This window comes from Tetrahymena thermophila (genome assembly GCF_000189635.1).
Source record: "Tetrahymena thermophila SB210 genomic scaffold scf_8254697, whole genome shotgun sequence".
NCBI lineage: Eukaryota > Ciliophora > Oligohymenophorea > Hymenostomatida > Tetrahymenidae > Tetrahymena > Tetrahymena thermophila.
Genome location: NW_002476463.1, coordinates 1,292,535 through 1,305,935, shown reverse-complemented (window position 1 = coordinate 1,305,935; position 13,401 = coordinate 1,292,535). Strand labels below are relative to the sequence as shown.

The 13,401-nt window shown below is 23.6% G+C and overlaps 5 protein-coding genes across 5 annotated transcripts; 2 read left to right on the top strand and 3 right to left on the bottom strand. All coding sequences in view use genetic code 6, as the record gives it.

The window, feature by feature from the left end:
• Nucleotides 1-111: 111 nt before the first annotated feature.
• Nucleotides 112-585, bottom strand: TTHERM_00354750 (hypothetical protein; the record flags this gene model as incomplete). Its single annotated transcript, XM_001010373.3, has 1 exon — nucleotides 112-585. One exon carries the CDS (start codon nucleotides 583-585, stop codon nucleotides 112-114), a length of 474 nt encoding a protein of 157 aa, XP_001010373.1.
• A 1,659-nt stretch (nucleotides 586-2,244) lies between these two features.
• Nucleotides 2,245-4,018, bottom strand: TTHERM_00354740 (tetratricopeptide repeat protein; the record flags this gene model as incomplete). The annotated part of the gene is made up of 2 exons (XM_001010372.1): nucleotides 2,245-2,629; nucleotides 2,742-4,018. The coding sequence occupies 2 exons, from the start codon at nucleotides 4,016-4,018 to the stop codon at nucleotides 2,245-2,247; spliced, it is 1,662 nt and encodes a 553-aa protein (XP_001010372.1).
• Nucleotides 4,019-4,890: 872 nt separating this feature from the next.
• TTHERM_00354730 (hypothetical protein) lies at nucleotides 4,891-6,447 on the bottom strand (the record flags this gene model as incomplete). The annotated part of the gene is made up of 5 exons (XM_001010371.3): nucleotides 4,891-5,108; nucleotides 5,165-5,432; nucleotides 5,488-5,910; nucleotides 5,983-6,208; nucleotides 6,287-6,447. 5 exons carry the CDS (start codon nucleotides 6,445-6,447, stop codon nucleotides 4,891-4,893), a joined length of 1,296 nt encoding a protein of 431 aa, XP_001010371.3.
• Nucleotides 6,448-7,644: 1,197 nt separating this feature from the next.
• TTHERM_00354720 (MFS transporter) lies at nucleotides 7,645-10,106 on the top strand (the record flags this gene model as incomplete). The annotated part of the gene is made up of 6 exons (XM_001010370.2): nucleotides 7,645-8,572; nucleotides 8,855-9,032; nucleotides 9,080-9,396; nucleotides 9,459-9,616; nucleotides 9,673-9,790; nucleotides 9,865-10,106. 6 exons carry the CDS (start codon nucleotides 7,645-7,647, stop codon nucleotides 10,104-10,106), a joined length of 1,941 nt encoding a protein of 646 aa, XP_001010370.2.
• A 468-nt stretch (nucleotides 10,107-10,574) lies between these two features.
• On the top strand, nucleotides 10,575-13,263 carry TTHERM_00354710 (hypothetical protein; the record flags this gene model as incomplete). Its single annotated transcript, XM_001010369.3, has 2 exons — nucleotides 10,575-11,499; nucleotides 11,876-13,263. The coding sequence occupies 2 exons, from the start codon at nucleotides 10,575-10,577 to the stop codon at nucleotides 13,261-13,263; spliced, it is 2,313 nt and encodes a 770-aa protein (XP_001010369.1).
• Nucleotides 13,264-13,401: the final 138 nt, after the last annotated feature.

Genomic DNA, 13,401 nt, shown 5'->3' with positions numbered 1-13,401 from the left:
GTTAGTTAAAGACTAGTAAGCACCTACCTTCTCGCAAGCTATCTCATACAAATTTTTATTTTATTCAGTTGCTTTTCTACGTAAAATCAATTATCGATTGTGAACACAAAATCAATTAGATTTCATTTCCTCAGTTATTTTTTTACAGTTTTCTTCAATAATCTGGCAACCTTTTTAGAATGTGTTATTAAATTTCTTTGCGTATTTCTTTATAAATCCTTCTTCTGTTCCTTGTATAGTTTTTTCGTAAACAGTTTTGAAATCTTCTAAAGCTTTATATGATATCAGTTCAACAGCTTAACCAGTAGGAGGGAACATAGAAGATGTTTTTATTATTTTAGATTTCATTTCCATTGCACGTTTATCAAAGTATATTTTAATATCTTCGATTGTATAGCACCATAAATATTTGTACATTTTGGAATACATTAATCTCTTTACGTGTAATGTCTACTCGTCAATTATATCGTAGCTCAAAACGAAATTATCTTTCACAAAACTCAAATCAGGATGAGGGTATTTATGCCAGAAACCTTTGAGTACGGTTTCGAAGGGATAATCAAAAACATACTATTCTTTGCTCATATTAAAACTTGATTTTTTAAAGATTTTTATAAATTAACTAAGATATTTTTCTTATAACTCTATTGCTTATTTGTTTATTTGTTTTTTCTTAATTATTTAATTATTATTTTATGCGAAGATTTATTTGCATGCATTTATAATGATTTGCCTTTATCCCTTTCTCATAGCTTTGATAGAGCTAATCTCCTGAGCATAGAAAACTCAATGTAAAAAATATACTTAAATTTTTAAGTAATGGCAATTTTTTGATTTTTGAGATTGCATCATCAGAATGACATATTATTTTTTACTGTCACTTATGTTAGATTTAGCTTTGAATAGACAAATTTATAATACTAAACACTCTTATTCTGTAATGAATTCTTTATTTCTATTTATATATATTTTAAATAGTCTAGAAAATGATATATTTTTTATCAAATCACTTATATATTTATCTCCTTAAATACTATCTAGATAAAAATGATTGTTTTCTTCTTTGCGTTTACCTTGAGATTAATTTTAAATAAGAAATCAATCAAATACATTTGATATAATTTTTGAATTTATTGAAAAAGAATTTAATCTATAAATAAATTTTGCTTGTTAGAACAATACTAATCAAACTTTATTCAAAATAATAAATTTTTAAAGCAAAGTATTTATTCCTGATATATTAAAAGTAATTAATTACCATAATTTTGAGAATAATAAATTATCAGTCAATTTAATATATTATCAAATTATGAATGTTATTACTATCATCATATTACAAAATCTTGTTAAACCAAACCTATTTATTTAATTAATTGTTTTTAAATTATAATAGATCAAATTTTTGATAACTTTTTATTCCAAATTTGTCAGACTAAAATTTAAAACTCAGAAATTTCCAGAATAGAGCTGCATTTTTGGATTATTCCATAAAAATCAAATAGAAATATCAATTTATTTTACTCACCAAATCTATAACTATATATATATATAAATTCAAGTAGTTAAGAAAATTTGTTATGACTTAAAATAAATTATTTTTAAGTAAAAGTTAAAATATATTTGTATTCTTACTTAAGTCAGATAATTAACAATATTTTTCATATTAAATAAATATTCAATAATGATATGCAATAATATTTCGACTAATCGTTTTTTTGATAATTAATAACATTTTTTTTCTAATTAATATAATTATCATTCAAAAAAGTTTATATAAAATATTTTTAATAGCTTAATTTCTTAGAAATATTTTAAATAAATTAAATAATATTTTTATACATTTTCATTTAAGATTAAATAAAATCAAATATTTTTATTGATAAAATAGATACGAAATAGGGTTAAGATTATGTTGATTTTAATAATTTTATTTTATATTCTATCTATCTTTCTTTAAATTTATAATTTTTTTATCAAGCAATTCTTAGTTATCAACCTTAAAATAAAGTAAATATTAAGTAATGCTAAAAGAAAAAAATAAAATTGATAAATTATTTAAATATCTGTATATTTTTTAATTAAGATTACAAATAATTAGTTATTCAAGTAGTTATGAATGAATGAAGGACTAATCTAAAAATACTTATTACTGATATTAAAATACTTATTTAATATAAAAATTAAATAAAATTACCTATTATTTTAATTGTAAAAATTATTGATTTTATTGTAATTTATTATTATTCAGTTATTTGCATGATTAATTTTCATGTATTTGTCTTTTTTCTTTAATATAGATTCCTATTTTAATTTATTAACTATAACTCCAACTTCACTATTTGTTGGGTCTAATTTGTAACATTATATATAATCTTCAATAGCCTCTTGCATTTACTTCATTTCTACATAGCATTTAGCCCTATTTTAATAATATTGTGCAACTTAATCACTTTATTTAATTGCTTCATTAAATTCCTTTAATGCTTTATCATATCTCTTCTAATTAAATAATACTATTCCTCTGCTGTTTCTCATCATCGAAACTCTTAAATTCAGCTCACTTTTGTCTCCAATAATTTTATGTGCTTTCAAATAGTCTTTAAGGGCATCATCAATCCTATTTTGCATTCTTTTTATATAACATGAATAAATGAATAAAAACAAACTTCCACTTGCAAATTTGAATTTAAAATTTCTTTTCATTTTAAAGTAATTTAATATTTATTTCAAATAAAATTTACCTGTAACAATCTCCCCTGTTAGTGATTACTCCCCAGTCATTTGGTTTAAATTAAAGAGATTCATTAAAAAGGGCAATAGCTTCTTCATATTTATTTCTATTAAAGCAGACTGTACCCATTTCATTATAAGTTAAAGCAATCTAATTTTTAACTTCGAATTCCAATGATTTATCTCTCAAAGTATGAAAAGCAAGCAGTAAAAAGTTGAGAGAATTTTCGTATTGCCCTTGCTTACGTAATATAAAGGCTTTTATTAATAAAAATTGAGTGTTGTTTGGGAATAATTCTAATCCTTTTTTAACGTTAACAAGACATCTATCTAATTAATTTTAAACTAACAAATAACGTGTTTCTTTTAATAGCTCATCTGCTTTTGGCACAATTATTTTCAAGAAATCTCTTACTTCAGGATGCTCATTAAAAATATTTTCAGCTTTCCAAAATATTTCATTTCCTTCAGCATATTTATTTAAACTCCACAAGAGTTTTCCTTTAAGAAGAAAAGCATGAATATATTTATTGTCCTTTTATATAGCTAAATCTAATTCTTCTAAGGCATAAGATTTATGATATGTTAGAACATAACAATATGCTCTTAAAAAATGCTAAAATGCTCTTTTTCTTTTCTCATCATTTTATTCAGCTTTATTTTCATTGTTGCTTTCATTTAAACCTGCTAAAATTTGTTATTCTTAGCTTCCTTCTGGTGCTTCTTATTATGCTGGAACTTCAGAAGAGGCATTAGTTATTTAAATTTGTTAAGGAGGTGCTTTAAAATTGTATATTTTTTGCATGATAGATTAAACATCATATCTTAAATAACGAGCAAATTATTCATATTAAGATCCCTCCAAAATGTCACTATATTCGCCTTGCATTAAGAGCATAAGACCTTTACGAAAGAGCAGATCTTTCATTTTATCTTCTGTAATTAAACTGTAAGATAATTGATTAGCCTTTTTATAAAGCATAATAGCCATGCTGATATCATTTATCTGACTATACGCATCTCCAAGCTCTTTATATGTCTCAGCTTGGTTTGGTTTCAAAAAAATAACTTTAGTGAATCCATTAATTGCTGAGTAATAATCTTTTTTCTAAATAGCACTTCTTGCATCATTTAACCTATTTTGTATTCTTTCATTTATGATTTGCTAATAGGGCTTATTTTGCTCTTTATTTGCTTCATTTTAAAGAGTTGACTACTGCTACAAACTAACAGTATTTTCTTTATGGTAGGAGGTATTTTTCGATCTTGATTTAGAAGTATCACTCATTTAAATTTCAAAAAAAACCTTAAAATTCTATTAATATAAATATTTACTGTTTTAAAAAACAAATTTAATACAAATCGCTTTTGAAATTCACCAATATTTACTTGCTATCTATCTATCACGTTAATTAATTAATCAATCTTTGAAACTCACTTTATAACAAATAGATGTAAAAGCATTATTTATTTATCATAATATTTTTTTAAACAAAAAGAGTATTCATTTTATTTATAAGGAATTCTAGTTTATTAATAGATTTAAAATGAGGCAATAAAATGATTTTAATTAGATCTAATCTTTTAAGTAATAAAAGCCTCTTAAATAATTACATTTTATTAACAATTTTATTTTTTTTCAGTTTAAAAATTTTTAAACACATTAAAACCATCTAACGGATATGATTAAAGAAATTATTTTTAGCAAAACATAAAAGGATAATTAAATATTTGAATCAATAAATAAATAATTATTAGTTAAAAAATAAATAAAAATAAATAGATAAATAAATATAAAATAATATTTACATAAATAATTCATCTAGACAGACTACAGATTATAAATTAATTTTAAAGTGAAGCATTAAAGTAATTTGATTAGCTTCAAATCTCAAAGTAATAAAGAGGTTAGTTTAATTTATGATATTTTATATTTAATTTTTACTATTTAAATAATTTTTAAGGCTTGCAAAATATCATTTAGCAGGAAGATTATATAAATAATTTTTGCTATATTTGTAAAGATGTTTTCATAAATCATTAATTTCACTTACAAACTTTTAATAAAATTTAATTCAAATAAGTTCTTTTTCATAATATTCTTTTTTGTTAACTTAATTTTTTAATTCTTTGAAATTTAGAAAGATTTTATTTATTTTTTCACAAAGAATTCATTAAATCTTTAGGTTTTTCAAACATTTTTTCTTTGTATCTTTCATCCCATGTTTTTAAATCATTTTATATTTTTTATACTTTTTACTAAGCTATTTTTAATTTGTATGCAAACTCCTAAGGGTATTTATAAAATTCTTAGTTCATTTAATCTAATAACTTTCCTTCATCTATATATGTGGATTGATAATCTACTTTTAAATTTCCTAGATATAAATTATATTAGGTTAACAAAATATTTTTTAAGATTATTTTATTTTACTTATTTTTAAATATGGTAAAGTTGTATCTTCTTCTTCTAACTAATTCCTTGAGTTTTTTAAAGAAGAAAAATATTATTATGGCTTAGATAGCTTCTATTTTCTCTATTCTTATCCCTGCATAAATACCTCTAGACTATCTTTAGGCTATTTTTTTAAACTTTATAAATTACTTTTACAGATAATCGTATTCGGACTTTTTCGAAATATAAGATTATCAGATTTTGTTATTTCATATTGGCCAATACTAGGTAAGCTCACCTTTTATTTCTATTATGAATAAATAGTAGATTTTACTTTAATTTATATTATAAATAAAGCATACTTAAATTTAATATCTCTTTTTTTTTTCAGTATACATTTTTGCTATATTTTTCATTAACTAATCTGCTTCAGGAGTTATGTTTTCTTGTTTTTAATATAATATACAAAACTCTTTTAGTTATTAGAAAAGACTATAATCCTTGATCATAGAATAATTTATTGACTTCTAAATTTTAGATGTTTTATCATTAACAGTTTCATCTAATGGTATCTTACTGTGCGTATTATCTCCTGTATTATCTTTCATGGAAATTTAGGATATATTTTCGTTTTCTTCAGTGTTTATTTTTAGCAATCCGGTTTAATCTTCAATTAATTCATCAAATTTCTGATAATTTTAAAAGACCTTCTTTTGCTAATCATTTGTTTGCTAGTAGAACTCGTTGAGATGCATAATAGCTACTGTATTAAGTTGAAGCGAGCCCTTAAATTATTAAATTAAATAAATTAATGCACAATTATATTAAAAAGCTAAGAAAAATAATCAAAACTCTACTCTATTTTAAAGCTTTTTAGAATTATTTGTATTGGTATCTCTACTTATGTTTTGAAACTAAGTATCACTTATATTTGCTGTTTTTAAACTCTTTGACAAGCCAAGGGTCGATTCATTATTTTAAGTAGATGTATTTACATTCTTAGGCCTTTAAAGCAGTCTCCCAAGTCTATCTCTCTCATTAAAAAAAGGCTTGAACTCTTTGTCTTATTTATTTTCTATTTTCCTTTATTAAAAATGTTTCTGATTAAACTGAATTCATCACTTTTATTTAATTCATGCATGCATAATTTGCATTACTTACTTTGGCATAATACTACTCAAATCATAGTTTAAAGGCTTTTGCTGCAAATTCTAAATTATAGAATCCTCTGCTAAGAAATTTTTAACTTCAGGTAGCACAGGTTTTGGCTTTTAGTATCTTGAAATAATTGAGCTATCTGATTAATTTTAGAGAAGTCTCATAAATATTTTTTAAAGAAGTTAATATCAAAAATTATAAGCAGAAAACAAATAATTTTTAATAATTCTCCAAAGATTTTGCTCTTAAGTAATAATTAAATACACTGAAAAGCAAAAAATAAATAATTTGCAGTCTTTTAATATTATGAAGTATTTTTATGTAATTAATTAAAAATGCGAATAAATATTTTATAATTATAGCCTTTAAAATCAAACTGAGAACAAATAAATAAATAAATAAATAAATAAAGAGTTTTAAAAAAGAAATAATTAATTAATTAATAATAGTATTATCAACTTTAATTTAGTAAAATAAAAATTTAATTTAGGTAAGCTAAATTTTTATAATTATTAAATTAAATACTAAATTTGCTTCTACCTTAATTCTTACATTAATTATAATTGATTTTTAGTTAAGCAAAATAGAATCAAAAAATTACTAACAGAAGTAAGTAAGTGTTTATTTTGTTATTTACTTTAATTTCAATTAAGAAATTACTATTAATTAATGTTGATCAAATCAAATAGAAAGAAAATCTTTCAATAATTTTAGATAGTAAAAAGATAAATTTATAATTCCTAAATTGTATTTTTACTGTGAACTAAATTTTTTAACACCATAAATAAAAAAAGGTTTTGACCACAGGTAGAATATTTATGAGAAATTTATTAACAAGCAAATAATATATTAACAAATATAATAATTTTTTTAATTTATTATTTTAAATTTAAGCTTAAAACAGAAATAAATATATTTTATTAAAGATACAAACATATTTTATGATATTTGATAAATGATAAAAATGTTGAATAAAAACAAATTTTAATGAAAAAATTATTAATAAACAATAAAAAATTAAGATTTTAAATAAATTTTTTTTTGTTTACATTTTAATTTAATTTCATCTTAAAAAAGTAATCCATTCTAGTTAGCCATACAAATTGTTTTTTTGAAATTTCAATGAGATACAAACAATTTTGAATTAGGATAAAAATTAATGAGAATACATAAAAATGTGTTTTAATTAAGTAAAAAAACAAATCAATATTTTAACTGATACAAATTTTTTAGGCCTTTTAATTTAGCTTAAAATTTAAGAAAGAAATGTAGGCAGAAAGATATTCTAGACAAAGATTTAAATAGTTTGTAATGTATTCAAATAACTTATTATTAAGATAATATATTCAAATAATTTTATTATGAAGGCAGAGTTAGTAATTCAAAAGATTACACTCATTAAATTTAATTTCTTTTGTTGGCTTATCAGTAAAAGTATTAAAATAACATCACTAATAGTCTCTGATTGCATATTAAGGATTCATAAAAGTGAGGTTCTAGATTTTTAACAAAATCTTAATCCTTTGCCAATATTATTATTAAAAGTGTACTTTTAAAACAAATATACTTTTAAATCACTAAAAGAATTTAATAAAAGTGAAAAGAAAAGTAAACAATATATGAATTCTTCAAATAAAGATTAAGTAAGCAAAATAAATCACTCTGATATAAGCGGAGTTGATGATTTAAACACACCTTTGAAATAGTCTCTCAATTAACCATAAAATCCTCGTAGATCATAAGTAGTGTCTTAAAAAATTACATTTGAAGAAGCTCTTGATTTAGTTGGAAGCGCTAATTGGTATTAGTTAAGAGCCTTTATATGGTTTGGCCTCTAATGGTTCTGGTGTGCTTGGATTCTACTTTAAAGCAACTTTATTTTTATGGATCCAGAATATGATTGCCCAAGCAATATATCTGCTTCAGATTGTAATGCTAGTTGGGTTTGTGATTAAAAAAATTACATGGATTACATTGTTAGAAATGATGATTCTTTAATATTTTACTATGACCCTCCTCTCGTATGTGATAGAGGATTTATTTATAGTATTATGTCTGCTCTTACTTATTTAGGTAGTCTTATTGGATTCTTCTTTTTTTCATGGTACGCCGATAATAAAGGAAGAAAGTCTGCTCTCTTCTGGAGTTGGCTTATTGCTACTATTGGTACTTTCATGGTAGGCTTTTCTCAAAAAGATATTGTTACTTGCAGTATTGGACTGTTTTTATAGGGATTAGGAGCAAACCCTGCTATCACTATTCACTTTTCCTTTTTAAATGAGCACTCATGTAATTATTAATCATATTTCTTAATTATGCTTCTTGATGATATTTCAAAAAAAGAATTCCCTCATATTATATTTAAAGGATTTTCAATTATCAAATACCTACTAAATAACTTACATTATGTAGACTAACTACCAGGTAAGTCGTTAGTAAAGTTAGTGGGGGGAAGGTGGGCTTAATAATATATGGGAAACCGAGTGGAATTTTTATGTTTGTAGATATGAAGAAAAAACTACAATTACTATTCATATTTTTTATAATAAAATTTGTATTTATAATAAAAAGAAGGACCATTCAGAGAGTATACATCAATTGGAGTCCAAATATTCTTTGCTGCAGGTGAATGCTTTTTAATTTTAGCTGCTTACTTAATCCCTTATTGGAGATGGTTGGTTTTATTTGCTTTTGGTATTCCAGTTACTATCCTTAACTTTGGTATTTTCCTCATATAAGAATCCCCCAAGTAAATCAATTTATTTTAATGAAAATTTCATTTAAACTTAAAAATAGATTTCTACATGAATAGAGCACAGAAAAAGCTATAATAGTTTTAAATGAAATAGCTAAAGTTAATAAAAAAGAGCCACTTAAATTGGATGTACTAAAATCAGTTTTGAAAACAAGTGACAAAGATAATTCATATTCAATAGTCGATTTATTCAAGTTTAAATCTTTGAGAGTAAAAAATATATGTTGTGCAGTTGTTTTCTTAGCAATCTAAATGGTTTATTACGGAATCACTTTTGCAATCAGTTAAGTCGGATTTAATATTTATATTAATTCCCTTGTAATTGGTCTTTGCGAATTATTTGCATATTGTGTTACAGGTAATTTTCATTTTAAATGTAACAACTTTGTTATTAAAATTTTAAATTAATTAATTAATTAGATCACTTCATTCCAAAAATAAAGAGAAAAATTACAACAATTATTGGAGTTGGTATAGTCACTGTCTTGTCCTTCTCCTTCATATTTTTAACCATACCTGACTCCTGTTCTGGAAGCACATTCTGTTACTAAAAAGTTATTCAAATTATACTTGCTGGGGTAATTTATTCTAAAATCATAACTAACTGCATATAATTTTATTAAAAAATTTAAAGTCTATGAGATTTGTCATTTGTTTCGTTTGGACAGTCGTTTATATTTGGATTGCTGAGCTGTTCCCTACAACTGTAAGAAATCTTGCTTTAGGATTTAGTTCTGCATTAGGTACAGTTGGTAATAAAATTAATTAATTATGTTTTTGAATAAATAACATAAATTAATTAATTATTGAAATAAATTTATTTTAGGAAGTACTGCAGCTCCTTTCATGAAAACACTTTGCTAAAATCTTTCCATATCACCTATGATTCCTTTAGGAATTATTGGTATTGCAGGTGTAGCTTGCTCATTCCCCCTTTCAGAAACAAGAGGTTAAAAGCTTTAGGACTAAATTGAGGAACTAAGAGATCCTGAATTTGAAGAACACATATCTATTTAAAGAGAAGTTGAAGTTTAAGATGAAGAATTTGACGACAATAAAAATAAATGAGTGTTTCAAAAATTTTAATTTTCAAAAATAATATTATTCTTTAATTATTAAATTTCTTTATTATTATATAATGCCTATCTATAATAATTAAATTAACTGACTTTATCTCTTTAATTTTATACTTTTTAAATAAATATTTTATTATTTTATTATTAATGGTTTGCTTGATTCAACAGATTATTTAATTGATATTTTTTATTAGTTTGTTTGTTAAATAAATTGGTTTTTAAATGAAAAAATAACATTTTTTAATAAGCCTATCATATGATAGCTTAGTTTTTGGCTATTAAATTAAACTAAAATATCAAAGATATTTATTCTTAATTGCTTGCGTGGCTGTTTATGAGAGAGCAAATTATTAAAAGAATTATTATTAGATTCAATTAAAACAAAATTTATTTGATTGTCAGGAAAGAAAATAAATACAAGTAATTTAATAAGAAAATAGATAGCTAAAAGGTAAATAAAATGGACGAGATTTTAGAACTTTAAAGATTGTTGGCTGAGGTATAGGAATAAACCTGCACAAATAAGTTTTCAGATAGAGTCATTGTAGAATTAGTAAATAAAATTATCAATGATTATGGATTACATCTAATTTACAGTCAAGATGGTTAGGAATATATGACTCCTGAACATTTAGATGAATAGTTAGCATAGTTAATAAGTGAAAGAGGAAGAATTCAAGTTTTAGAAATTCCTCCTATTTTAAATGTTACTGAAGATGTTGTTGAAAACAGAGTCCCCAAAATAATAAAGAAGAACAAAAAGGACTTTATTAGAGTAGGCAATGAAGTTATAACAAGCAATTATTTAAATCAAATATGTGAGGAAATTAATGAAGATTTACAATAATAATCTCAAATATTCCTTTTTGAATTAACTAGCAAGTATTCATTGACATTGTAATTTTTGAAAGAGCAACTTTAATACAGAATTGACAATAATATTATTGATGGAAACATTATAGGAGATAAGCTCTGTACACTTACTTACTAAGAATTAACTAAATCTAAATTCAGAGGTCTATTTAGAGGTGCAACAAAGCCTATTTTGTTGTCCAGCTTGGCAAAAGATTATTAAATAGAATAAAGATAATTGCAAGAAATAATAGAAGATCTCATTAGCAGTGAAGCCATTGAAGGAAAAATTATTAGCGGCTAATTTGTTCCTACAAGATTCTAAAGGAATTAAGAAAACACTATTCGTGATTTCTTGAAATAAAATAAATACATTGAATACAGTATGTTATAAAAGCTATTCATCTAAAAGCCAGAAGAAACTCTGAAGCAGATGTTCAGAGATTAAATCATTCTTTTAGATGACTGCGCTTTTTACAAAGACTCACTTGAAGAATTAAAAGAACAAATTGTCAACTTGCTCTTAGAAGAAGGTATTGTCATTTTTAATACTTTTTCATTCATTTATTCTATCAATCATTTCATTTCGCGCTCTCTAAATAGGCTTAACTTAATTAAAATAATAGAATATCAAATATAAGATTTAATATTTGATAATTATAAATTAAATAAGTGAGGGACTTTTATTATAAAATCAACAAAATAAGCGAGTTAATCTGTTTAAATAATTAAAAATAAGTTCTATTTTAATTATCAAAATTTAAATATAATTTGTTGAAATCTGAAAAAGAAAATAAATTATTAAATAAATTTTAAAATAAGAATAAATTTTTTTTGAAGTTTCTCAGATAATTGCTAAAAAAAATACAGCTATGGTTTATTAAAATGGTTATAATTTTAATTTAATAGGTTACACAGACTTGTCGTTTATGTTCCCTACTTGTTTAACTGAAGCAGATATTGAGACAATTGTGAATAAGCATTTGAAGCTTACTGAAGTGGAATTAGATGAGACTATGATATTTAGTCATCATTATATTGAGAAATGCGTTACAGGCCTTAAATAAAATATTATCACTTAGCTATAAGAAAATCCATAAAAGGCTATCTAGAAAGATAAGACTCTGGATGATAGTGATGATGACAGTGAGGATGGAGGTAAGAAAAAGAAAGGAGGAAAAGGAAAGAAATAACCTCCTGCTGCTAGTGCTAGCGTTTCAACTAGAGCTTTTGAAAACAAAAAAGATAAGAAAGGAGGAGCATAAAAACCAACTAAAAAGTAAACTGAAGAGTAAAGAGATAAAGGAAATAATCTCTTCAATCAAGACGAATTCATTTCCATTCTCCTAGAAGCTAAAATAATAAATTAAAATGATAAGGGTGATGATTTCGAAAATAAATTGTATCGCATAGCATAGCCTAGCTTGTAGAAATACATTGAGTAGTTAAGAAAGGAAATGATGGACAAAAAGAAGTCAGGATCTTAAGAAGTGATTATGCAACTTAACTAATTAATTGAAGATGCTATGCTTATGATCTAAATTTCTTAAAATTCTATTACTTACATTGAAAATAACCACTCCGATATCAATATGACTCTCTTTTCAAATAATATACACTACACTCTCCGTCTTGTTATTGAAAACACTATTGTCTTAATATGCAAAAAATTAGCTATTTCTTTACCACAGGGCTTGTTCATAAAAAAAGATGAAGAAGATCCCTCCAAAAATATCTAAATTGCTACTCTCGTTTTGAAAAAAGTCTTTAAAAGCAAGGAAATGCTCTAGCAAGCCATAAGCTTACTTCCTAAAGAATATAATTTATTCCTTATTAAAGCTTTCGAGTTATACTTAAAAAAGCAACCAAAACCCTTGATTGAATACTTGATGAACAACACTCAATTAATGGGAGTTAGAGCTATTTTGGATAAGAAAATTGAAAAAAATCTCATCTTAACTACTAAGTACTATATAAAAGACCTCATCAAAAAAGATAAAGCAGATAATAAGCTTAATTTCTTAAGAACAGTCTAATACATATTATTAGATAAATTTGGTTAATTCTATATAGGAAATCTAGACAGCAAATTTATATCAAGCATTTTAATTATTCTTTCAGATTTATCAAAAGAGATGGAAGACATTAGCCCTCTTTACTCACAAACATTAGCCCTTTATAAATAAATAACTAAAGAAAAGAAAGATGAAATACCAGACAGTAAAATCTCTGATGAATAGGCTTCCGTATAATTTGAGTCATCTTTGCATTCGCTCATAAAAGCTACTAAAATGTGATTATGAAAGAATAAATTCAAAGAAATATATTTTCATATATAAAAATTCAACTTCATTAAAATTGTATTTTTGTAAAATATTAAATTTTAAATTTAATAAATATGATTGATTTTTATTATTCTCACTAATTAAAATAAT